General features: G+C 63.3%; 9 protein-coding genes across 10 annotated transcripts; 4 read left to right on the forward strand and 5 right to left on the reverse strand.

Moving 5' to 3' along the window:
* Positions 1 to 1,747: 1,747 nt before the first annotated feature.
* Positions 1,748 to 2,793, reverse strand: JDV02_003946 (uncharacterized protein). Its single transcript, XM_047985119.1, has one exon. It carries the CDS (start codon positions 2,705 to 2,707, stop codon positions 1,781 to 1,783), a length of 927 nt encoding a protein of 308 aa, XP_047841096.1. The 5' UTR covers positions 2,708 to 2,793; the 3' UTR covers positions 1,748 to 1,780.
* A 725-nt stretch (positions 2,794 to 3,518) lies between these two features.
* On the forward strand, positions 3,519 to 5,323 carry JDV02_003947 (uncharacterized protein; the record flags this gene model as incomplete). The annotated part of the gene is made up of 3 exons (XM_047985120.1): positions 3,519 to 3,717; positions 3,870 to 5,064; positions 5,164 to 5,323. 3 exons carry the CDS (start codon positions 3,519 to 3,521, stop codon positions 5,321 to 5,323), a joined length of 1,554 nt encoding a protein of 517 aa, XP_047841097.1.
* Positions 5,324 to 5,888: 565 nt separating this feature from the next.
* JDV02_003948 (uncharacterized protein) lies at positions 5,889 to 6,755 on the forward strand (the record flags this gene model as incomplete). The annotated part of the gene is made up of 1 exon (XM_047985121.1): positions 5,889 to 6,755. One exon carries the CDS (start codon positions 5,889 to 5,891, stop codon positions 6,753 to 6,755), a length of 867 nt encoding a protein of 288 aa, XP_047841098.1.
* A 616-nt stretch (positions 6,756 to 7,371) lies between these two features.
* JDV02_003949 (uncharacterized protein) lies at positions 7,372 to 8,392 on the reverse strand (the record flags this gene model as incomplete). The annotated part of the gene is made up of 1 exon (XM_047985122.1): positions 7,372 to 8,392. The coding sequence occupies one exon, from the start codon at positions 8,390 to 8,392 to the stop codon at positions 7,451 to 7,453; it is 942 nt and encodes a 313-aa protein (XP_047841099.1). The 3' UTR covers positions 7,372 to 7,450.
* A 768-nt stretch (positions 8,393 to 9,160) lies between these two features.
* Positions 9,161 to 10,310, reverse strand: JDV02_003950 (uncharacterized protein; the record flags this gene model as incomplete). Its single annotated transcript, XM_047985123.1, has 2 exons — positions 9,161 to 9,452; positions 9,511 to 10,310. The coding sequence occupies 2 exons, from the start codon at positions 10,308 to 10,310 to the stop codon at positions 9,161 to 9,163; spliced, it is 1,092 nt and encodes a 363-aa protein (XP_047841100.1).
* A 326-nt stretch (positions 10,311 to 10,636) lies between these two features.
* Positions 10,637 to 12,610, reverse strand: DAL81_1 (Fungal specific transcription factor; the record flags this gene model as incomplete). The annotated part of the gene is made up of 1 exon (XM_047985124.1): positions 10,637 to 12,610. One exon carries the CDS (start codon positions 12,608 to 12,610, stop codon positions 10,637 to 10,639), a length of 1,974 nt encoding a protein of 657 aa, XP_047841101.1.
* Positions 12,611 to 13,614: 1,004 nt separating this feature from the next.
* On the forward strand, positions 13,615 to 20,063 carry JDV02_003952 (uncharacterized protein). Of its 2 annotated transcripts, XM_047985125.1 has the most exons (2): positions 13,615 to 19,765; positions 19,848 to 20,063. In XM_047985125.1, exons 1-2 carry the CDS (start codon positions 14,279 to 14,281, stop codon positions 19,998 to 20,000), a joined length of 5,640 nt encoding a protein of 1,879 aa, XP_047841102.1. In that variant the 5' UTR covers positions 13,615 to 14,278; the 3' UTR covers positions 20,001 to 20,063. The 2 variants fall into 2 exon arrangements, with proteins under 2 accessions (XP_047841102.1, XP_047841103.1); XM_047985126.1 differs by having other exon boundaries at positions 14,118 to 20,063.
* Positions 20,064 to 21,120: 1,057 nt separating this feature from the next.
* On the forward strand, positions 21,121 to 21,639 carry rps23_1 (ribosomal protein S23; the record flags this gene model as incomplete). The annotated part of the gene is made up of 2 exons (XM_047985127.1): positions 21,121 to 21,370; positions 21,461 to 21,639. The coding sequence occupies 2 exons, from the start codon at positions 21,121 to 21,123 to the stop codon at positions 21,637 to 21,639; spliced, it is 429 nt and encodes a 142-aa protein (XP_047841104.1).
* Positions 21,640 to 21,822: 183 nt separating this feature from the next.
* On the reverse strand, positions 21,823 to 24,134 carry JDV02_003954 (uncharacterized protein). The gene is made up of 2 exons (XM_047985128.1): positions 23,144 to 24,134; positions 21,823 to 23,061 (listed from the first exon to the last, which is right to left on the reverse strand). The coding sequence occupies exons 1-2, from the start codon at positions 23,701 to 23,703 to the stop codon at positions 21,876 to 21,878; spliced, it is 1,746 nt and encodes a 581-aa protein (XP_047841105.1). The 5' UTR covers positions 23,704 to 24,134; the 3' UTR covers positions 21,823 to 21,875.
* Between the last annotated feature and the right edge of the window lie 313 nt (positions 24,135 to 24,447).

Below are 24,447 nucleotides of genomic sequence, written 5' to 3' on the forward strand. Positions count from 1 at the left end.
GTCGACATTCATGTCAAGTATCAACTTATGCAGGGATCAAACATGAACCCATAAACTACAGACGTAAATGTAATGAATTGATACCAACGCATCCCTTGACTCCTAGAAATTGACTGGTAATATGATTAAAGAGATTGCATAAAGCCTCCCGTCTGGTGCGACTTGGTATCGTCTGGTGCTCAACTGTTTTTTGTTGTCATGAATTTCCATTGAACCCCGACTTCACTTCAAAGTGTTGATTGATATTGATTAAATTTCGCCCGCCATCAAGCTCACTGAACATTGAAAGGGGCATACTGAAAGTCTCGAGATGAAGCTTATTAGCGGCTTGGTCATATCCATCTCCCTTTTACCATGCGTAAGCGTTCCCGCCTCGGCGCAACATAGACATGATTCGATTCCTCTAACTCGTCCGGTCTTTGCCGTGCATTGAAGATAGGTACTCAGCACGACGATGCCACCGAGCAATGACGCCAGTGTCGGCCCCCAGGGCGGCGGCGGCGGCGGCGGTGGCGACGAAGATCTGGCCAAGGCCTTGCCGCTCCATTTTTGGTTTCGACGACGACGGTCGCGTTTGACATATCGCGATGCCACGCATGCTCACCTGGGATTGACGGGGCTGGCGCCCATTGACGGTTCGCTACACGTCAATGAGCGTAGAGCTCCGCCAAGGCTCAAGGATTTCCCTGTCGAAACGGTTTTCGGACCGGACGCAGGCATGGTATGCAATCGGTTCCAGCCGCTGGACACGCCAGAGCGCTGGCCCGAATGGAGCGCATACATGTACGAACTGTTTTCGGGAGCGCGGGGTACCCCGCCGACCGTAGGCACGGGGTCGGACAAGTGTCTCGAGATCTTTTGCACTGAGAGATTTAAGATTACCATATGCAACGACGTGGGTAGCCCCCCCCCAACACACACATGACACAGGACATGAACCTCTCGGACCGGATTGAAACGAATGCTAATCGCCTTCAAGAACAAACTTCCCTTTAAATTCAAAGATTGGAACCAAATGGCAGCTGCCGTCATGCGACTGGGGCTGGCGGATAATGAATGCACTAAAAGGGGTTCCGGACAAATTTTTCACCCTCGGGACAATTGGAATCTCATCGTTGAGGGTATCAACATCTCCGGCCGTGCCCATCAGATACAGTGCAACTCTCTCTTCCAAAAGTACTTCCTCAAGGGCCAGAGGCGTCGATCAGGCTCCCTTGGACCGTCTCCATAGCCCGCACTTGACCCTAGCATCTACCAGACAACATTGAACAGACTGAGCTGACTGTGGACAAGCTCGTGCCCACCGAGTGAACGAGGAATGAGCTGTGTTCTGTTTGTCTCTGAGGATTGATTCGGCCGCGCAACGAGCGTCTTCTCGCGACCCGGGCCAGGCCCAAGTGCCTCCAGAAGAGGTACAAGACCGGACATGGATCGAGAGCCAGGGTCGTCCACGCCCGAGGAGAGCCCGGCCCAGTGTGCACGGCGCGGATGCTCGTGGCGAGGTGCGGCTTCGTCTTGTGCGCCGTCGTTGCGGAGGCCATGTCTTCCTTCTTGGCCAGGATAACCATAGTCATCTTCAGCACGGTTCTCTGGTCGTCTCGATTGGTTTTCCGCACACTCGCCCACGCAGAGATATCCAAAGACCTGTTCATCACCACTAATCTGACACTGGGCCAGGTCAGCGCGGTGGTGTTTCTGCTCGACCTCCTCATTGTGCTTTTGGAGACTGTGCTGCCGCCCAGCAGGCCTCGACTCGACTGTGCTTTGCTGTGCGTGCCGGCTACACTACCATGGCGGGGTCTGCCCGGGCCTCCCTCGCGAGCTCCGACAGGTCCCTGAACTTGAGTCCCTTGAAATACTTGTCCCTGTGCCTCTCCACCTTGTCCCACGGGAAATGGAGCGCCTCGCTGTGCCCCCACAGCTCGAAGACGGCGACGGAGCGGCTCTCCGGGCTCTCGTCGACAGCCGCCGCGTACTGCCTGACGCTCTGGGCGAGCGACTTGCGGCGAAACGTGTAGGCCGGGTCCATGCCCTTGACAAAGTCCGCGAGCTGCCTCCAGGACATTTGCGCCCCGGACACGTACGTAAAGTCCTCCCACGAGTGCCGGTCGTGCTCCAGCAGCGCCACGGTCGCGCGGGCCGCGTCTCGCGCAGAGGTCAGGTTGACGAGCTGGCCGCCCTTGCCGTACAGCGTAAACGTCTTTTGCCCGTGGTCCTGCGGCCACATGCCGCCAATGTCGCCCAGGTGCCGCTGGCCCGCGGGGAGGATGTAGTCGGCGTACCACCCGGGGCAGACGGCCGACCAGCTGACGTCGGTCTGGCCGCGCAGGGCGTCGAGGACGGGCACGAGCTCGTCGGCCCAGTCCAGCGGCTCGTCGGGGAACTCCTCGAGGTTGCCGGCCCATGCCGAGGGGATGAGGCGCTTGCAGGTGGCGGAGCGCCGGCACGCCTCGAGGACGGCGGCGTGTATGGCCGGGAACCGCGGGACGCCGCCCCTCAGCGTGCAGACGGCCGCGTCGCAGTCGGCCAGCGCGTCGCGGAGGCCCCGGGCGCCGTAGTCTGCGGCGACGCGCTGCTCGACGCCGTCCAGCGCGTCGAGGTACGGCTTGCGGCTGCGCGACACGGCGACGACGTCGTGGCCGCGGGCCAGCAGCTCCTCCACAAAGTAGCGCGCCAGCTCGCCGACGGCGACGATGGCGACTCTCATTGAGGGGCGGGGTGTTGGAACTTGGATCCGTCAGGCGAGGATAGGAGAATCAAGGAAGAGCCGTCGGATGCGGCGCCAGACGCGGGAACAGGTCACAGGGCTCTTGTCAAGTCTCGAGCAAGCTGCGGGCTGCAGCGGCCATGATGGAGAGGACGGCAATATATCTCGTATGAAGCACATACGAAAGACGTATGCACCGCAGCATTAGTAATGCGTTGCACGGTAGGGTGCATCCGTTGTGCCTCATGAACGGCGCGCCCTGACATTGACATACCAGCCGGTCACAGAAGAAGGAGGAGAGAGACATGGAGTGGATCTGGATCAGAGTCCGCCGGGATCAATCATGAGCTTGCCCAACCCGGCTTGCGACGGCAGGGCTCATCAAGGCCGGCCGTGGCAGACTTATTATTACTAGACTGCCGAGCTTCAAACGGTGGCGGGTGGTGGACCGGGTTAGGTATTAGTAGGAGCAGATCCAATTGACAGACCAAGCTACCACCGTGGGCTGACCTGATCCTTGCTCCGTGTAGCTGCCCTGGCATCAAAGTGTGGAGGCTCTCTCTCCTGCGCGGGCTGTGGTTGGAAAGGCCGGGCAGCCACGGGTCGCCGGGCTGGGCGCGCGATGCCTTCGCCGTGTGTGGCGTGACGAAAATAAAATTTGAATGCCGTCGCCCGATTTGCACCTATGGAGGGCGAGCCGTGGACTGTATTCTGCAGCCTTTTTTTTTCTTTAACCAAAAAAAAAAAAAAAACCGAATTCACGCCGTCTCGACGGCCGTCGCGCGCCGTCCATCTCGCAAACCGGAAACAAATGGCCGCGGGCAAGGACACAGAGGCAGACGCCGCCGCCGGCCCCGGCGCGGACACCACGTCGTCGTCGTCGTCGTCGTCGGGCAAGGATGATGCCATGGCCATGGTCGGCGAGCAGCGGCACGCCATCGACCCGGCGGTGGCGGCGCGGGCCGTGAGGAAGATTGACTGGTTCTTGATTCCGGCCATGATTGTCGGGTGTAAGTGTCAAAATCCGTGATTGATGGGAAGACGACGGCTGGGGTCAAGTTGATGATGGTGGTGGTGATGACGATGACGATGATGGATGGAATTGACCCCCAACTCACCCGCGCGCGGCCAGGAGGCTAACCAGCACGCTCTTTGCCTCTAGACGGCCTCGTCTACTACGACAAGGCCATCCTGGGCTCCGCCGTGCTGTTCGGCATGACGAGGGACCTCGAGCTCTCCGTCGTCGTCGACGCGTCGACGCGGCCGCCGACGACGGACACGCGGCGGCTCAGCTGGGCCACGTCGCTCTTCTACTTTGGCATGCTCGCCGGCCTGTACCCCATGACGTTTGCGCTGCAGCGCTTCGACATGGGCCGCGTCCTCGGCGCCGTCGTCGTCGCCTGGGCCGCCGTCTGCATGCTCACCGCCGCCGTGACGACGTGGCGGGGCCTGTTCGCCCAGCGCTTCTTCCTCGGCTTCGTCGAGAGCATCATCCCCACGGGCTTCATGTGCATCGTCGCGGGCTACTACACCCAGGCGGAGCAGTCGCTGCGCCAGAGCTGGTGGTTCAGCAGCACCGGGCTCTTCACCATCGTCGGCGGCGCGCTCAACTACGGCTTCGCCCAGGTCGACGGCGGCGGGCTCCGGCCCTGGCAGTACATCTACCTCTTTGCCGGCGCCCTGACTTTCGTGTTTGGCTGCCTCTGCTTCGCCGTCCCCAACTCGCCCGTCTCGGCCTGGTTCCTGAGCGACGAGGAGCGCTTCGCCGCCGTGGAGCGGCTGCGCCACGGGCAGACGGGCGTGCGCTGCACCAGGCTCAAGCCCTCGCAGCTCCGCGAGGCCGCCCTCGACGCAAAGGTGTGGCTCGTCGCCCTCATGATGGCGAGCGCATACACGGTCAACGGCGCCGTCAGCGGCTTCGGCCCCCTCATCGTCTCGACCTTTGGCTGGAGCACCCTCGCCTCCATCCTCTTCCAGTTCCCGCTCGGCGCCCTCTGCTTCCTCGTCATCCTGGCGACGGGCTACCTGGGGTCCCGCTTCGACAACATCCGCATCCTGATGCTCATCCTCACCTGCCTGCCCGTCATCGCCGGCTGCGCCCTCATCTGGAAGAGCGACTGGACCTACCACGCCGCCGCCCCCGTCGTCGGCTACTCCCTCACCGGCTTCTTCGGCGGCACCGTCAGCCTCATCATCACCATCGGCATGTCCAACGTCGCCGGCCACACCAAGAAGAGCTTCATGGCCGCCACCATCTTCGTCGCCTACTGCGTCGGCAACATTGTCGGCCCGCAGCTCATCTTTTCGCAGACCAAGGACCGCCACTATCCGGCCCTCTGGCTCGGCCTCATCATCTGGTGAGTCTAGTGATGACCTCCCGCCGCTGGCGACCCAATTCTATACATGACGCAGCCATCGCTGACCACGCCTGCCTGGCCGCCGGCCGGCCCTCGCAGCTACGTCATCTGCATCGCATCGGCCGTCGCGCTCTATCTCGTGCTGCGGAGCGCCAACAAGCGGAAAATGGCGCTTCCCGAGGACGAGTCCGAGCGGGCAAAGCTGGCGTTTCAAGACCTGACCGACAAGGAGAATCCGTACTTTCGGTACGTTTACTGATGGCGGCCCTTTCACGTTCGATTGCGGGCCAGACTGCTGTGTGCGCACACATCACAGAGGGCAGGTCTCCATGCCATGGCGGCCGTGGCAGTTCGACGATGGCGGCGGCATAGGGCCGGGCGTCTGATGTGGTGGCAGATTAGGTTATCAGATGATCAGATAAAACCGGGCTCCGCCAGGCCCCCATCACGCCTTTGGGTTGCATGCATGGGTCCCTGCACGGTCCGCCGGGCTGGGTATCCGAGGCAAGCCACAATCTCGGTCTTTTCCCACGGCTGCGGACGCGCCTCTGAGACAGTCGGGGGATCCATCCAATGAGCCCCGGCCCTTGGCTTCTTGTTGCATCTCCATGGAGCTTCCGGCTCGGTCACCGTGCCGGCGCATTCTCTGTCTCCGAAGCCGTGGCCGCGTGCGCGGACGCCCCGTGTCATATAAGACGTACTACTTTGTATATGATCAACGGGTGAGAGCGTGAGGGCGCCCTGCGTGTCGTCGTCCGATTGCTCATCACAGACTCCCAGAGGCTTCCCAAGTGTCTCGTTCCCGCTGGCCAGCAGCCGTAGCCATGCTTGAAAAGGCGACGCTCATCGCCGAGCTCATCGGCTACAGCGTCGTCTTGATATGGGGTGAACTCGCCCATGCGCTCAACGCGTTCCTCGTCCGCCGCCGCGCCCGCTGGTTCGGCGCCGCGCCCGCCGCCGACCGCACGCGAAACATCGTCATCGTCGGCGCCTCCTTCGCCGGCTACCACGTCGCCCGCCTCGTCGCGCGCACTCTGCCGCCCAAGAGCCCATACCGCGTCGTCGTCGTCGAGCCCAACAGCCACTTCCACTTCACCTGGGTGCTGCCGCGGTTCTGCGTCGTCAAGGGCCACGAGGGCAAGGCCTTTATCCCGTACGGAGGCTACGTCGCCGGGGCGCCCGACGGTGCGATCTGGTGGGTGGCGGACCGGGCGACGGGACTCACACGTCAGGTCGTCACTGTCAAGGGCGGCCAGGATATCCCCTACGACGTGCTGGTCCTTGCGACGGGGTCGCAGGTCAAGGAGGGACTGCCCTCGCGCGTCAACTGCGCGGACAGGGACGAGGGGATGCGGCGCATGCGGGCGATGCAGGACGGCATCGCCGCGGCGCGGACCGTCGTCGTCGTGGGCGGGGGAGCGGCCGGCGTCGAGCTCGCCACCGACGCCAAGAACCTCTATCCCGAGAAGGACATCACGCTGGTGCACTCGAGGGGCGCCGTGATGCACCGGTTCGGCGAGGCCCTGCAGGTCGCTGCGCAGGAGGGCCTCGCGAAGCTGGGCGTCGAGGTCATACTCCAGGACCGCGTCGTCGCCGAGGACGCCGTCGGCAAGACGGTCACCTTGCAGTCTGGACGCACGATGCCTTGCGACTTTTTTGCAAGTCTTCCCCCTACTCCCCCCTCCTGGTGAGGTCGCGCGCATGACATGCAGAGGCGCTTGCTAACATGGACCAAAACCCACGCAGGTCAACTGCACTGGACAAAAGCCCGCCTCCGACCTGGCGGCCGCCTTGTCCCCGGACGCCATCAGCCCGACCGGCCACGTCCGCGTAAAAGACACGCTGCAGCTGGCAGACGACGAGTTGCCCAACGTGTATGCCTGCGGCGACGTGGCGGAGAGCGGAGCGCCGAACCCCAACGCGCGCGTGGCCATGCGCCAGGCCACGATTGTCGCGCAAAACATCCTCGAGGTGACTCGAGGCAAGGGGCCCACGCATACGTACAAGACGAGCTGGGCAGACGGGGTCATCAAACTGACGCTCGGCCTGGTACATATCCTGATCCCTCCTGATTCTTCCTCCCCACCCACGGCGCTTATGACATGGAGCCGCTGACGGAGAGCACAGGATCGATCAGTCGTCTACACGGGGGACGGCACGCGGGAGCTCATGTTTGGCAGCAAGGAAAAGGGAGTGACGCTCATGGCGGCTGCGGCGTGGTCGCGCATGGGGCAGAAACCATACGACGATGATTATCAGGGGCCTGGGTGTCGAGGTGGTGAGGACAAGGCAAACATGCAATGAATACCCAGCTAGCACGCTGAGAGAGCTCCCTCTCTAAACTGTACATCATAGCCATTCGCAGCACGCTCGCCTGCTGGCTGCATCAATTGAACCGCGCCACCCAGACGTCCATTGTCCGCACCTTGCTCCCACCACCCAGCGCCGCCATGGCACCGATGACGGCGTCCCTCGACGACCGCAGCAGCGCCTGCACGGGCGCCTCGCGGACGTGAGCGGCAATCTCGTCGAGAAAGGCCGCGCTCTTGACGGAGCCCGCCTCCCACGAGCCGTCCTGAAGGGCCTCGTCCGGGACCACCGTGTCCTCGCCGTCGAGGCGCCAGCCGGCAGCCCGCGCCGCCTCGGTGATGCCCTGCGGGCTGGCGAGGCACCGGATGTTGGCCTCGCTGGCCTCGTTGTGCGCCTCGAGAAACGCCCGCGCCATCGACGCCAGCACGTGCGGCACCGCCGCCTTGTCCGCCGCCGTGAGGGCGTACTCGGCGACGAGGAGGGTCGCCGCCCGGCCCCTGAGCGCGGCGAGCATGGCGGACAGCGTGTCGGGCGAGGCAAAGTACCAGATGCAGTGGCCCAGCACGACCACGTCCCATGACGCTGGCGGCCCGTCGCCGTCGTCCCGGTCTGCCGCCGCCGCCAGGAACGCGCCCGGCTCGGCGTTGTGCCACGCGATGCGCCCGCCGACGGGCGAGGCCGAGAGCCGTGCCTGCGCCTGGCCGAGCGTCCAGGGCGCGCCGTAGTCCGGGCTGCCCGGGTCCACGGCGTCGACGCGCCCCTCGGGCCCCACGGCCTCGGCGAGCACGGCCGTCAAGGTGCCCTGGCCGCATCCAATCTCGAGGACGCGGCTGCCGGGCGGGATGCGCCAGAGATTGACGAGCCGGACGCGGTGCGCCGCCTGCGCGAGCTCGACGGCCATGTGTGCGTCATCGTCGCCGTCGGGGCCTGCCTCGGGGGCGATGTGGTACCGCGCGATGGTCGCCGCCAACGATACGGGGAGGGGGACAAAGGACGACTTTGCTGCTGTGGCCGCCATGATTGAGCGCTCTGTCTGGTTGGTGGTTGATGGTCTGCTCCGTAGCTGCTGTGCGATCAAATGTGGGCGGCTGTTGGGCGTCGAGATATATTCGCCGGGCTCCTCCACTGCTTCGTGCCTTGTCTCGAGACACACCTTGCGCTTCCCTCGTGCGAACAGTGAGTCACCAGACGGGCAACTGCGACGTGCTGCTGGCTGACGATCCTGCAGAGTACGAAGTACTAAACTGCGAAAGAGCTGACCATTTAGCTGGTCGCCCACCCCGCAGTTGCTCATGTTGACGTATGTGAGCCAAACGCCTGTACCTACGACTCACAACTCCATCGATGTCCATGGCCTTGCCAACTCCACCGCTTGCCACGGCCCTTTTCTCGCCAAGCTCGATGAGGAAGGTTGTGCTTGTCTCTCGGCTGCAACCACCAACACTAATGAATCTGTAGCGGATGGACCAAGCATCGCGGGCCTGCCGATCCAGCCGGCTTTGTGTCTGCGGGGCCAGCCATTGTCACTTTGGAGAAATAGAGTCTGTCTTGCCAGCTTGGTTTCGAAAGATCTGACATTGGGAGCGCAGGCGGCCAATGCCGCATTCAACGTTTGACATGCATCGCGGGCGCACTCAGCCACGATCCTCCCTGTGTCACCAGAGCCCTGTCTTGAGCTATCCGATCCCAAGATGACACATGATTTTTGTGCTTTTTACTCCACGCTCTAAGCTTGATGCATATTTTACAGTCAACACTGAGCCACGGCCTCTTACGTCCTCTTGACTCAAAACGTCGTCTGAAGCGCCGGATAGTCCTTGGCCCGGGCGTGCAGGTCGGCAAAAATAGACGCCGACTGCCCGCTCGCCAGTCCGCTCATCCTGTTCAGATCCTCGTCCTCTAGATGCTCGAGGGCCTCTGCCGGCTCCTCTGCGCCACTGTGCTTGTCTTCCTTTTGCGGCTCCAACGCTTTGTCTATCCCAGAAGACTCGCCGACAAGCAGCACCTGGGCGTTGACATAGTCCAGGTGGTCAGGCTGCGACGGCAGCCAGCGCAAGGAGCGAAACTCTTGTTGCACCCTGTGCAGAGGTCTCTTGTCAGCATCTGTGGATAGGGGCATTGCAAGACCAAACTCACTTCTCGGGAAACTCGGGCCCCTTTGGAAGCCGCGCGTTCGCAGGGCCCGGGTACTCGGGGTTCTTGGTGCTGATGATGAAGCTCCCTTGTACCTTGATACCCAGCTTCTTCTGCACCTCGCCCAGCTCCTTGGGCAGCGTCGTCATGTACGCCAGGTGGCTTTCCCTCCCCGTCGTGGTAATGGCGTATACGCCCTCGCCGACGGGTGTTGCCGCCGGCGTGTGCCGCGTCCCGGCCGTCTTGGTCTCGTACTCGCCCGAGGCCAGGAAGCCGTTCTTGATATCGTCGTACGAGGCGCCCGCCATGTCGACAAAGACCATGAAGCGCTCGCGCCCGCTCCGGGGCAGCTGCTTCTTGGGCAAGGCCAAGACGCGCGTGGTTCCGGCGTCGCCTAGGGGGCCGCTGCCCAGCTTGGCATCGGTGGCCACTGGCCGCAGGAGGATGTAGGTGCGTGCAATGTCGTCCACTTTGTGCGGTTCGTCGACGTTGACGCGGCCACGGACGAAAAAGTAAATGATGCCCTTCTCGAGGATGCTCGAGGGCACATTGGGCTCCTCTCCCGGGCGCTCAGCGTCACCCGAACCAGACTCGGGCGCTGCCGGGCGTGTCTTGCCGCTCTGCTGTTGCGCCTCCTTGGTATCAGCGTCCCCGCGGTCGGAGCCGTCTCTCTCGTGACTTGGCTGCTCTTCAATCTTGGCCCGCTTGGCGCTTGGCTCTTGGTGTCCCGTTTGATGCTTATCGCCAGCCTGCTCGCCATCCGCATCATCGTGCCGATCCGTTCCGTTGCTTGATCGCGCCATGCTGGTCCGGCGTCAATGGATCAAGTGTTGTTGCTGGTCAATCCAGTGTTTAGTCAGAAATGCAATTGACTGACAATGTTTAGAGGCCGTTAGAGATTGAAACCAGAAATGGTTCCTCGCGACCGGTGAAAAGCGGCTTGTGCTGCATAGTGGTGGCAGGTAGGCTTTGGGGGCCTCTGATGTCATGGACTAAATGCCAGACACGACCGATCGAAATGACAACACCATGACACCGCACGTACGCACACATGCAACCTCATCGACTCCACCCCACTGGGCCCGAAACAGCGACTTGTACAAGCGACGTGCAGGCATGTCCGCGCATGTCACGACGGCTCCCCGCGCGTCGCTCTCACGACGCCGACGCCGCCAACGTCGTGCTCCAGCAGCCAGAGCGCGTCCCTCGCAAACGGCGCCGCGGAGCCTCGCACCCGGAGCGCCCAGCGTAGCTCGTCGACTCTGGCCGCGCACCACGCCATTTCCTCGGCCGTCTCCGCCGTCGCCCACAGGAGCGCGCCCAGCGACCCGACATGTGCAGCCTGGTGCGCGGCCGCCCGTCCCCAGAACGCCGCCGTGTGCTCGGGCTCGAGCGACGCCATCAGCTCCGTGGCGACCTGCAGCTTCGCGCGGGCTGCCGAGCGCACGCGGCTGCGGACCGGCTCGCTGGTGTCGGGCGTCAGCGTGCGCAGGAGCGCGCGGTGGATGGCGATTTCCATGGAGGCATAGGCCAGGTGCAGGGAGCCGTTGGCGCATAGCTTCCCCCGTTGCTTGCTCCGCAGATGGAGCGCGTCGGGCAGAGCCCCGTACCACGCTCGGAGCCGGACGACCAGCGGCTGAGCGAGGTCCACGGCTCCGGCGATGCCGACCTGATCCAGCATGCCGGCCGCGCGCGTGGCCTTGAGGCTGCAAAAGGTGCGCAGGACGTCGGTGACGATGCGGCTCAGCTCGATGTAGGCGCAAAATATGTCCCAGCCGATGCGCGCGTCCAGATCCACCGCCGCGCCGTCCTCCTGCCGCGAGGCCAGCTCCGGGAAGTCAGAGTCGGTGCACGGGCGGGCGTCCCAGTCGTCCTCGTGGATCACGCAGGGCCGTCCGTGGACGAATGCGCCCCAGCGATCCTCCATGTACACGGCCCAGGCAAGGCGCCGCCTCAAGCCCATCTCCCACGCCGGGATGGACCACGAGCTGCAGTCGAGGTGGAGGCCCAGGTCCTGCGCGACGGCGACCAGCTGCGCCGCAAACGCGCGGCTGGACGTGTTGCCGTCGCCGTGCTCCCCCGGTCGGCGGTGCCGCTGGAGAAGCAGCAAGCCGGCCTCGACGATGCTGAGCTTTGGCCGTCGCATGTCCCTGTTGATGGTCCGCTCCGCCAGCCTCTCGAGGGCCGCGGCGTCCGGCGTGGACTCGCTGCCGGCCAGAACGCTGTCGTAGAGTTGCCAGTCCAGGGCCACGAGGTACACGGCGGCCAGCAGCGACGGCGCAAAGTGGCGGTGGGAGATGCGGTGCTTGCTGATGAAGACATCCTTGTGGAGGATGGGGAAGCTGGGGTGGACGATGCGGAAGTAGAGGTCGACCAAGGTGCGGCCCAGGGGATGCACAGCGGCCTCTATCGCGTCCAGGTCCGCCACGCGTTGCGCCTCGGAAGCGGCTGTCTCGTCTGGGCGGACGATGAAGATGGTTTGGTCGTCGAGACGCCGGGCGAGCTCGCGCGCCGCAGACGAACGAGCGGCCTGCGTCGACGGTGGACGATGGAGGTCGAGGAGAATGGGATCACGGTAGTCCGTGGGCCCAACGTATTCGGCATGCGTCTTGAGATCCAAGCCCAGCGTGTCGTCGAGTATGGCCGGGGGCGACACCGGCATGCCATCAGGCCGGCCCGTGAGCTCATGTTGGCTGCTGGCCGATGGGGAGCGAGACTCCGGGGCCCTCGCGTCGGTCGGCGAAGCGATGCCATGCGCGCCGTCCCTGGGAGACGCGCCGCGCGGAAAGGAGCCTTCTGAGGAGAGGTGTCGAGCGGCGCCCTCGTCGGCCGAGTTCCGACGCTGCGTGAGCTTGTTTGGACCGACGTGGGGAGCCGCGAGCACCCGCCGCTGGCGCGGGAGCGGGCCTTTCAAGAATGTACATCTCTGGCCGTGAAAGGCGCACAGCACGCACTGGGTGCGGCTCCCCTCCTTGACGCAGCGCGTCTTTCGGAGACGGCAAGTGTCGCATGGGCGTGCGCGCGGCGGAGGGTGAGGTGCCTTGATGGTGCCGGCCGAAGCCGCAGCTATCTGGGCGCCGCCGCTGTCGCCCACGGCAGACATGTCTTGCGCGGATTTAACCAGATACTATGGCAGCACGCCCTTGGCCGAGCTTCGCGGGGCCCCAGAGGCACGAGAGAGCCGGGAGCGAGACCCACGGCGGCACGCCGGCCAGGTTCGGGTTCGGCTTGGGATCAATGTTCCCTTTGGCCCTTGGGCACGCGATGGTGCGAGGGCGGGGCCGCACAGCCGGTCAAGGTCGACAGACGGCATGCGCTCGAGGGCGGCGAGGGAAGGCGAGGAGGTGTCGGACGCAGAATGCCGTGTCCTCGTCCGGGCAGAGGGCTTATCGGGGGCGCCGGCCGGCCATGGGGAGGGCGGCGAGAGCATGTGCGTGGCGCGGCCCGTGTGTGCGTGCGATAAGGCGGATGGATGATGATGGATGGGTGGGTTGGCTTGGGACGGGATGGCGCCGCGGCCAGGGTCTGGGGACGGAAATCTGGGGTCCGGGTCAGCGGCCTGCCATTCCCTTGTCTCCATCCAGAGGTGCGTGGGTGCCGCACCGGCAACTGCCTCGCCATGGTGACAATGAAGCTTGACACAGAGCCGGGCGGTGTTTTGTGCGTCTGGCGTCTCGCGCCGGGTCGCTCTGCCGACACCACAACGACGGCACGTGTGTGCGGCTCATGCAAAGGACGCCGTGCGACTCGAGTCGGCCGCTCCAGAACCGAAGGGGCTCGATGCGGTGCCATGATGGCGTCGCCTTGGGACTTGAATCCTTCGAAAGCATCTGCCAGCATCTGCCTGGGACGGGGCAGCCCCTTATCTGTGCTGATAAGACGCCTCCTCAGTGCGTAGGAGCACATGCACTGTGTCAATCGCGCAGTCTGCAACAGTGCGTATGACTTTACGCACCGTACCGAGGGTCTGGTCCGGGACATGTCAGCATCGGAGGCACGAGATAACCACCACGACTCCCCATCCGCCATTGGCCATCGGCCCAAGGGGAAAAGGGAAACCTTTGATGGCCCACCGCGTCCTTATCTCTCCTCCCCATGCCATGCCACGCACGACTTGTCACTTTGCTCATCCACCGCTCGCGGGCCCATGACCAAGCCTTGCCGTCGGCCCGGCCGCCTATTGGTCAATCCGACTGGTCTCTGTCCCTGACCGTGACGAGGCGTAGGTATATCCCAAACTCTGCGGGCATCGCGCCCAGTCGTCCGGTGCGTTGCACTGCCTCGAGTCCTTGGCTTTGCCTTCCTCCGTGGACGATGTGAGCCTCCGGGGGCCGCCGCTGCTATCGGCGCCTCGTGGTTGGATGAGGTGGCGCACTCGGCTTGGCCGTCGTTCGCTTCCTGTTCCGTCCGGCATTGCCCGCGCGCGACGCGACGGCGAGCTTCATCTTCATGCTCGGAGCCAACGCGGTCACGGTGCCGGCGCCCACGTCCGCCGGCGGCCGCGCGCAGGATGCCAGAGTATGACCATTCCTTCAATGCGTAACATTCGGGGCGAGGGGAATACAAAAACGCTGGACGGCCTCGCGGGAATATACAGCAATCTCACGCTGAGCCTCATCAATGAAATCTCCTTTTGCTGTCTGCCGTAGTTACTGCCTCGGCCAGGGTGGGTGGTCGAGACGTCAAGCGCGACACGAGACACGTTCATAGCTGCGAGCCCGAGGCATACACATCGTATACACATCACCAGACCCCCGCGTTCACGTCGGCCATGGCGCCCTTCCTCGAGCCGCTGCGAGGGGAGAGCGGCGCGGGCCACCTGTTGCCAGGCCAGACCCCAGATCCCACCGCTCGGCTCAATGGAGAGACACAGACACCGCTTACCATCCAAGACTGGCTGGGCGTGCAGACCAAGGGCAAGGCTCTGCAGCGCCTCTTGGCCCTCGTCGAGGCAGAACGCGCCGCCAATGACCACACTCGTGCCTGGATCTCTCTTGCGAGTCCCGCCCAATTACAAGCGCAATGGGATCGACTTCAGGCACGCGTCCAGCAGGGCTCCGAGGCTCTACTCCATCTGTATGGCGTCCCCTTCGCCGTCAAGGACAACATCGACGTCGCCGGGTTCCCGACCACGGGGGCGTGCCCGGCCTTTTCGAGCCAGCCGGCCGCCGAGGATGCCCCCGTCGTCGCCCGGCTCAAGGCCGCCGGCGCCGTCGTCGTCGGCAAGACGAACCTGGACCAGTTCGCGACCGGCCTGGTGGGCACGCGGTCGCCGTACGGCGCCGTGCCAAACAGCTTCGACGCCGCGCGTGTAAGCGGCGGCTCCAGCTCCGGCAGCGGTGTCGTCGTCGCCCGCGGCGCCGTGCCCTTTTCCCTCGGCACAGACACGGCGGGCTCCGGTCGAGTCCCCGCGGGCTTCAACAACATTGTCGGACTGAAGCCCACGCGCGGAGCCCTCAGCGCCCGGGGCGTGCTCCCGGCCTGCCGGACGCTCGACTGCGTCTCCATATTCGCCCTTACCGCCGGGGACGCCGAGGCGGTCCTGTCCATAGCCGAAGGATACGATTCCAAGGATGCATACTCGCGGGCGCGGCCTTCCTGTCAGGGTCCCTCGTCGGAACCCAGGTTTGGCATGCAATCCTCGCAACTAAAGTCCCCGTCGCTGGCCATCTGCATGCAGCCCGACTGGCATGGCCGAACGGACCACTCCCCCGCATACGACGCGGCACTCGACAAGGCGCGAGGTCTCGGCTGGGAGCTCACGCCTGTCGACTTCACCGCCCTCTTCTCCCTCGCGAAGCTCTTGTATGAGGGCCCTTGGGTCGCCGAGCGGTACGCAGCCGTGCGCAACTTCATCGAGCGCTCCCCTGAGGAGATGGACCCCGTCGTCCGCGCCATTGTATCCAAGGCGCGCAACTTCACCGCCGCGGACGCTTTCGCGTGCGAGTACAAGCGCCAGGACCTGGCTCGTGAAATTGAGGCCGTGTTCCAGTCTTTCGATGCCATATTGGTCCCCACGACGCCGACGTTCCCAACCTTGGAGCAGCTGCGTGCCGAGCCCGTGTTGGAGAACTCGCTCCTGGGCACATACACCAACTTTGTCAACTTTCTCGACTGGAGCGCCATTGCCATCCCCGCAGGCTTCAGGGCCGATGGCCTCCCCTTTGGCATCACCCTGATATCAAACGCTTGGCAGGAGCCTCAGCTCCTGCGCCTCTCGCAGCAGTGGATGTCCGGCGCCCCGCGGCGGCTGGGGGCGACCAAGGCTCATCGCGGAGCCGAGGGCGGCGTGCTCGCGAAGCTGCCGCACGACAGTGCCTGGACTCCGATTGCCGTTGTTGGCGCGCACCTGACGGGCTTCCCGCTCAACAAGGACTTGACTTCGAGGGGCGCCCGCTTCGAGTGCGCAACAGCCACTTCCGACACGTACAAGCTGTACGAGCTCCCGTCGGCCTCCGGAGTCAAGAAACCCGGGCTGGAGAGGGTCACGGCTCCAGGGCAGGGCCAGCCTGTTGCCGTCGAGGTGTGGCGGATGCCGCAACCCGCCGTCGCGAGCTTCCTGGCCACCATTCCTTCGCCCTTGGCGATTGGATCCGTCGAGCTGCAGGACGGCCGCTGGGTCCGTGGATTCGTGTGCGAACCCTGGGGCCTGCAGGGTGCAAAGGACATCACCGCCTTTGGTGGCTGGAGAGCGTACATGGAGCACCACACGCTCTGCAACGGCATCTGCAGGAACGGCTCAGGCCCGTGTCGTCCGGCCCCGTCAAAGTCCATCGCGAGAGTCCTCATCGCCAACAGGGGCGAGATTGCTGTCCGCATCATTCGGTCGCTGCGCAAGCTCAACATCGAAGCCATCTCCATCTACTCGGATGCCGACGTCGCCTCGCCGCATGTCCGCGACGCGGACGTGGCCCTACGACTCCAAGGGAACTCGGTGGCCGAGACGTACCTCGACGCCAAACAGGTCCTGCGACTGGCAAAGTCGTCGCAGGCCGACGCCGTAATCCCGGGCTACGGCTTCCTGTCTGAGAATGCCGAGTTTGCCGCCGCGGTCGAAGCGGAAGGCCTGGTATGGATAGGGCCCACGCCCAGCCAAATGTCCGACCTGGGGCTCAAGCACCGCGCCAGGGAAATCGCCAACAGGTCGGGCGTCTGCGTAGTGCCCGGCAGCTCGGGCCTGCTGGTCTCCGTCGAGGAGGCTCGTCGCGAGGCGGAGCAGATTGGGTTTCCGTTGATGCTCAAGAGCACGGCGGGCGGCGGCGGCATCGGACTGCGCCAATGCAACGACCTTGACGGTTTCGATGACGCCTTTGATGCCGTGCAGCGACTTGCGTCGGCCAACTTTGGAGATTCCGGCGTCTTCCTCGAGCGATACATTGAGAACGCGCGGCACATAGAGGTCCAGATTCTGGGCGACGGCAAGGGGAGGGTCATGGCCGCCGGCGAGCGCGACTGCTCCCTCCAGCGAAGACACCAAAAGATTGTCGAGGAGAGCCCTCCGTTTGGTGTTCCCGCCCACGTCCGCGCCAAGATGAGGGCGGCGACGGTCCGGCTGGCGTCTTCGGTCAGCTACCGCAACGTCGGCACCGTCGAGTTCATCTACGACGTGGATTCGCAGGACTTCTTCTTCCTCGAGGTCAACACCCGCCTGCAGGTCGAGCATCCCGTCACGGAAGCCGTTACGGGGCTGGATCTGGTCGAGCAAATGGTCAACATTGCCAACGGTGACTGCCACGACCTGTTTGGCCGCGACGCTGCGAGCGTTGCTGTCGAGGGTGCTTCCATGGAAGTCCGACTGTATGCGGAGAGCCCGCTTCAAAACTTCCGGCCCTGCTCTGGCACCATCAGCAAGCTGCAGTTTCCTCCCGGGCTACGGGTGGACACCTGGGTCGAAGCCGGAACGGAAATCTCTACGCGCTACGATCCCCTCGTAGCCAAGCTCATCGCCACCGGACATGACAGGGCGGACTGCCTGCAGAAGCTGGCGGATGGCCTTGCCCAGACCGAAATCGTCGGCGTCCAGACCAACCTGGAGTACCTCCGCCAGATTGTGTCATGGCCGCTGTTTCGATCCGGAGACTGCACCACAAAGTCTCTGGACTCGTTTCAATTCCGCTCCCCCAACGTCGAGGTGGTGCAAGCGGGGGCCATGACCACGATTCAAGACTTCCCGGGACGGACCGGGTATTGGAACGTTGGCATCCCGCCCTCCGGGCCCATGGACCACCTGTCGTTTCGAGTCGCCAACCGCCTCGTGGGCAATGGGCCAGACGCCGCTGCCATCGAGTGCACGCTCCAAGGACCGACGCTCAAGTTCCACTGCGACACGGTCGTGGCGGTCACCGGCGGCACGGCTCCCGTCACGCTCGATGGCGGGCACATCCCATCCAACCGAGCGGTCCCAGTCCAGGCAGGGCAAACTCTTGCCATTGGAACGGTAGAGAGCGGTTATCGCATCTACGTTGCGATAGCCGGCGGCCTCGACGTCCCAAAGGTAATGGGCAGCCGTGCAACATTCGAGGTCGGCAACCTGGGTGGAAAGGACGGCGGAAAGCTGCAGGCCCGCGACTTCATCCCTTTAGGGACCATGACGGCCTCCCACACGAACTCGCACGCAGGGTCCGTCGCCCCCGCCATCCCGCTCCCGACGCATCCCGGAGCCTGCTGGACCATTGGCGTGGTTCCGGGCCCCCATGGCGCCCCAGACTACTTCACCCAGGAGGGGCTCGCCGCCTTGTTCTCAGGAGAGTGGCGAGTTCACCACAACAGCAACCGTCTGGGCGTCCGCTTGACGGGCCCGCGGCCGGCGTGGGCGCGTCAGACCGGCGGGGAGGCTGGGCTGCACCCGTCCAACATCCACGATAGCCCATACTCGATCGGCAGCGTCAGCTTCACCGGCGACGAGGCCGTCGTCCTCGCCTGCGACGGCCCAAGTCTGGGGGGCTTTGTCGTGTTCTGCGTCGTGGCGTCGGCGGAGATGTGGAAGCTGGGCCAAGTCCGTCCCGGGGACGCCATCCGCCTGCAGGCCGTCACTACCGAGGCGGCCGCCCAGATGGACGACGCGCTGTCCCGTGCGATTGAAGACTTGAAAGAGTACCCTCGAGTGGAGGACTTTTGTCCTGAGCCGGCGCAGATTGACTACTCTTCAGCCATCGTCGGCAAACTCGACCGCCCTGACGGAAGGGTGGTTGCTCGCCAGGCCGGGGACCGGTCCATGATTGTCGAATTCGGGGAGCGAGAGATTTTCGACATGGCCCAGAGTTTCAACATCCATGCCTTTTGCGAGAACCACGCCCAGCGCCCCATCTGTGGCGTAGAAGAGGTCACCCGCGGCGTGCGGACCGTTCATCTCATCTACCGCGCTGGGCTGGCGCCGCAAACCATCTTCGACCGGCTATGCCAACACTTGTCGTCTTATCGAGTGCCCCGGCGAGTGCAGTCGCGTACCTTGACTCTGCCGCTCGCCTTTGACGATTCGGTAAGCAAGGCCGCCGTGGAGCGCTATGCCGCGACGATCCGGTCCGAGGCGCCATGGCTGCCCAGCAACGTCGAGTTTCTCGAGAAACTCAACGGCCTGGACGACATCTCGCGCCTAATGCAGGACGCGACGTTTCTTGTCCTCGGCCTCGGCGATGTGTTCCTGGGCTCTCCGTGCGCGGTGCCGCTCGACCCCCGCCACCGCCTTTTCGGGACAAAGTACAACCCATCTCGGTCGTTTACGCCTCGCCGCTCGGTAGGCATCGGCGGCCAGTACATGTGCATCTACGCGACCGACTCCCCCGGCGGCTACCAGCTCGTGGGCAGAACGGTGGACATTTGGGACGCTGGGGCGGTCTCGGCGGAAAAGAAGTCGCCGAGCTCTTCGTCCGATCCGTGGATGTTTCAACCCTTTGATCGCATCAGGTTCTACCCAATGTTGGAATCGGAGCTCGATGCCACACCCGCGTCGCAGCTTGTCCGCGTGACGGAGGATGAGCTGGATCTGGACGAGTACGAGTCCTGGATGGCGCACCATCAGGACGAAATCAACGCGGTTGCCGCCCAACGAGCAGAGTCCATCTCGAGCGCTCCGTTCCTCGAGGAGCTGCGCCAGCCCTATAAGCCAAAGGCCGTCGCCGCAAACGGCCACGCGGAGGACACCGCATGCAACGGCCTTTCGCTGAGTGCGGGAGCGCACAGAGTCAAGGCCATGATGCCCGGGCGCTGCTACAACTTTGCTGTCCGGGACGGCGCCCGGGTCTGCAAAGGAGATGTACTGGTGAGTCACCCCGTTCCCCAGCCCAAGGCGATGCTAGCTAGGCCCATGTGGATATCCATGTCCTGACGCTGACGCTTCCTAGATGTGGATTGAATCAAGTAAAATGGAAATTCAGATTCGCAGCTCGTTTAGCGGGCGCTGCACCGGCGTTCGGGTCAAGGAGGGGAGTCTGGTAGATGCTGGCGAGGTGCTTGTCATGATTGAGCCCGACGGCGACGGTCCGTCGGGCGTATGAACTGTATTACATGTAGCTAAGATTTAATGAAAGGTAGACGAGAAACGACATGAGATGCAGACGCCTTTCCTCGCGCTGTCTTGACCCAGGTGACGGTACATCTTTCCCAACAAGGTAAACGCAGTCAACAGTCTTTGATACGCCCGCGTTGAATACGGACAGTGTCTACGGAGCAATCGGACGGGCCCAGTGAAACCCAGAGCATCGCGGTCCTCGGGCCTGGACTCACCTCTGAGCCGACGCCTGCCGGCTCGAAAACCATACAGGCAGCATCCGCCAGTCAGCTAGCCACCATGCCGTGTCCAAGGGACGGACTGCGATTCTGGGCCCAGCCGGATTCCATGTCGTGTCCTGTGAGGCCTCATCGTTGTGCCGACACGGACGGTTGAACTGGATTAACAAATGCCGCATAATCCCAGTGCCACGGCAAGATATCCAGCAACCAACCACAGTCCTCATATCCCGCGTGCCGTGCCTAATTAGGCAACCTGGCTGATCACCACACGCCCCCCACGCAACGCACTCCCTCCACTCACCCTCAACTGCTCGAGGCGTCGCGGCTCACAGGCACAATGCCGCTCCATACAGGGGGACGCCGAGCAAAAGAGCTCGTAAAGTCATTTCTGGAGCGCGCGCGCGAGTGAGCTCCATGATGTTTACGCCAACCCTGGGAGGGTCCGTGCCAAGTTCACGTACAGGCATTGCGGTCCCCTTCACTTACACGGCCACGGCAGGGAGTGAGGCGATCCACGATGCCGGGATTTGATGACGACCAGCCAGACAGTCCTGCTAGAGTGCATGTGACGGACGCTGTCCGCGACTGGCGGATTGGTGCAAGGGACTTTCCCTGACAGCTTTCCATTTGAGGACAGGGCCTCGCGTCGCTGTTCAGGACGTTAGGGCTTGAAAGGTCGATTAGGGCTCGAAGACCTGCGGGATATTGGGCAGCAGCTCCCATAAATTCGAGCTCACCTCGCGAGCGGAACGAGGCTGGAACGTCTCTCGACACATCTTCTTGCGTTGCGATGTGACGGGACGTGACTCTCGACTCAAAACTCCCGATCAGATACATAGATCCCTCGACATCGATAGCAACACCGCCCCTATCTCCCTGATTACCATGGCCGCCCGCGGCCTGCTCAGCGCGCGCAAGCTGTGCACCAGCCGGCGTGACCAGAAGTGGTCCGACCTCAACTACAAGAAGCGCACGCTGGGCACGTCGTTTCGGTCGTCGCCGTTTGGCGGCTCGTCGCACGCAAAGGGCATCGTCCTGGAAAAGGTCGGCGTCGAGGCCAAGCAGCCCAACTCGGCAATCCGAAAGTGCGTCCGCGTGCAGCTCATCAAGAACGGGAAGAAGGTGACGGCTTTCGGTACGTGAAGCGCCACCACCACCATCACTAACAGCAAGAACATGAACCTGGATGGGGCTCGCAGCCGCATGCTAATACATGTCCCTTCAGTTCCAAACGACGGCTGCCTCAACTATATTGACGAAAACGACGAGGTCCTGCTTGCGGGGTTTGGGCGCAAGGGCCGCGCAAAGGGCGATATCCCGGGCGTGCGGTTCAAGATTGTCAAGGTCTCTGGCGTCAGTCTTTGGTCGCTGTGGAGGGAGAAGAAGGAGAAGCCTCGGCAGTGAGGATTTTGTGTGGCGCAGAATCCGTGCGTTTTGTGCTGCAATACAATGCATCAACAAAGCGGCATATCGTCGCGGTGCTCTGCGGACGGTGAGCCGTCTACATGTCATGCGGGATTCGTGCACTCTTGCTGCGTCAACAGAATGCACGGCACAAGCAACGTCATCTCTTGGGTTCATCATGTTCGTGTCTATTTTTGATCTACCTTGGTCTACTACTACAGATTGCGAGGCTCAAGCTACTCCTTGGTCGCCTCCGCCACCCGATGGCCCCCCTTAGCCTCGCGGTCCGCCGCCAGAGACTGGGCAAACTTGGATTTCTCGCGCAACCATGGGCCCTTCCAGTAGATGAGATAGACGGGCATGGTGACGACAAAGGCGAGGCACGCCAGGATGGTGCTGGCGTACTCGAGATGCAGGCCGTTGGGCGCAATGTTGGTGTACAGGGGGGTCGAGTACAGGGAGGCGACGCCGGCCAGGAAGTCTCTCGCGAAGCCGTTGCCGCCCGTCGCGCTGGCCGAGTACGGGCCGTAGGCGGCGAGCATGTAGCTGATGGTCGACATGTAGATGCCGTAGTTGGCGATGGCGATGAGGCACGAGAATATCATGGGCGCGATCCAGTGCACCTGCGGGGGGCCGAGCGACGTCCAGGCGAAGCCGAAGAGGCCAATGGTCTCCAGGGGCGCGAGGTAGAGCAGCCACTTGAGCCTGTGCTCGGGGGCCAGGTGGTCGGGGCCCTTGGCTTTTCTGATCCTGCTATCCCTGATGATCCACGGGAAGTAGCTGACGTAGGCGATCAGGTAGCCAATGTTGATCGGGATAAAGGCCCAGGCGAGCTCCAGGGTTCCGAACCCCCACTGCTTGAAGACGGGCGTGAAGCCCTCCTGGAACGTAAAGATGAGGGCGTCCGAGAAGCCCGACAAGAGGGAGCAGGACAGGACAATCGGCTCGCGGAGAAACATCTCAAACGGCCGCACCCAGGTGACGCCAACCTCCTCCCACGAGATGCGAGGGCTCTTGGCCTCGTTGGGGCCGTACACGTCCGGGTCCTCGCCCGATGTGCGGCGGCGCTTCGCCTCGCGGTCCATGAGGATCGTGGCTCGGCTCTCGGGCATGAAGAAGTGCACGGCCTGGACGGTGACGCCGAAGATGAGCTGGATCCAAAAGTTCCAGTACCACGGCAGGAACTTCTTGATGGGCCCGCCGACGATGGGGCCGATCGAGGTGCCCCAGACGGACGACAGGACGACAAAGGCCACAGCCCAGTCCTGGTCCTCGGGCTGGTACAGGTCGGCAACCATTCCGAGGGTGACGCTGCCGCCGGCGGAGCTCAGCCCGCCGAGCGCTCGCGCGACAATGATGCTGCCAAAGTTTGGCGCCAGGGCGGCGAGGATCTGCCAGATGTTGACGAGGAACAGCGAGCACCTAGACGGCCGGTCAGTGTCTTGACTCTTTTCGGGTCATCTAACCCAAGTTCGCGGACCCCCATCAATGGACATGGACGTACTGCAGGATCGGCCACCGGCCAAACTCCTCGCTCCACGGCGCCCAGAGCTCGCACCCAAAGGCGTACAGGACGAGAAAGGCGCACTGCCCGGCCCGGACGGCCTGCTGGCTCACGCCGAAATGCTCGCTCACGGGCTCGACGGCGCTCGGGTACACGCTCGAGTTGAAGTTCATGGACATTTGCACGGCGAAGATGGACGACAGGAGCATCCACTTCTTCCATGCCGGCCACGAGTACCCCAGGGCGTCGTAGCATTCTTCCTCGGTGATGATGCGTTTGCCATCCGGCGCGTACCGGGGGGGTTGGTGCTGCTTGCTCTGTGACGGGGCCAGGCTGTCCTGGCTGGTCCTGCCGCCACCAGACTCCTCGTCCTCGCCAGGGGCATCCTGGAGCAGGCCCTCGCGCGCTGCAGGCGGCGGCGGCGGCGGCGGCGGCTTTTCGTTGTCGGCGGCCGGTGGCGTTTCGGGACGATCCGAGGTTGGCCGCTTTTCCGTCGATGCGGTCCGGTCAGGAACGCCGGGCTGGCGAGTTCCAGGCGGGCCTGCGTCACCGTCGCTCATCTTTTACGTTGAGATGACGCCGGAATAACGTCCTTGATGACAGCACGGGCTTGACGATCGGACATGCTGCTCCGGTTGGTGGGAGCGCTCGAATTTAAAGGCACGACTGCCCGTGTCTGACTGCCCGTGTCGGGACATCCACTTTTTTTTTTTTCCCTTCCGCATCCTGCGGCTGGCCGTCGGGACTCGGACGTCACATCTGGGTCCGCTCGCCATGCTCGGGAGAGATTTTGTCGGTTGATAGTGCACAGCCGGGTGCGTCTACGGTGAAGGCTCTGAAGGCTCTGCGGCACCAGGCACGGCTCGTGGATCGGAAAGTTGCAATCGCGATCTGATGGTGGATCAAGCACAGCGGTAGTGGGCGGACGGACGCATGGCGCTTGACATCATCCCGCGAGGTTAAGGCACAGGCCGGCCGGCCGACATCGACAAAAGTGTGGAATATTTGTGGAACGAGTGGCGCCGGGGCAGCGAGAGGGTGAAGCTTCACCATCCAGTCTCGGCCTACCAAAAGGGGTAATCCGCCATTGGATGGTAGGAATAGGAGGACTGAGCGGATGTATCAAGATTGTAGACGGCGATGTTATCGTGCCCACCAAGACTACTCACATCTTCTCCTCTCTGGTGATCCTCGCAGATACAAGCATGATGCTTCATCCCCAAGCACATCCAGCTGCAGGGTAGCGGGAGTTGATGGAGTTTAGGTGACTTCAGACGCAATCGCCATCATCACAGATGACTGGC

This window comes from Purpureocillium takamizusanense, chromosome 3 (assembly GCF_022605165.1).
Source record: "Purpureocillium takamizusanense chromosome 3, complete sequence".
Taxonomy (NCBI): Eukaryota; Fungi; Ascomycota; class Sordariomycetes; order Hypocreales; family Ophiocordycipitaceae; genus Purpureocillium; species Purpureocillium takamizusanense.

Coding starts and splice junctions, on each gene's coding strand:
- JDV02_003946 (XM_047985119.1), bottom strand. CDS start 2,707: ATGAGAGTCGCCATCGTCGCCGTCGGCGAGCTGGCGCGCTACTTTGTG.
- JDV02_003952 (XM_047985125.1), top strand. CDS start 14,279: ATGGCGCCCTTCCTCGAGCCGCTGCGAGGGGAGAGCGGCGCGGGCCAC. Junction 19,766..19,847: donor TCTGCAAAGGAGATGTACTG/GTGAGTCACCCC, acceptor GACGCTTCCTAG/ATGTGGATTGAATCAAGTAA.
- JDV02_003954 (XM_047985128.1), bottom strand. CDS start 23,703: ATGAGCGACGGTGACGCAGGCCCGCCTGGAACTCGCCAGCCCGGCGTT. Junction 23,062..23,143: donor GGCCGGTGGCCGATCCTGCA/GTACGTCCATGT, acceptor CCGGCCGTCTAG/GTGCTCGCTGTTCCTCGTCA.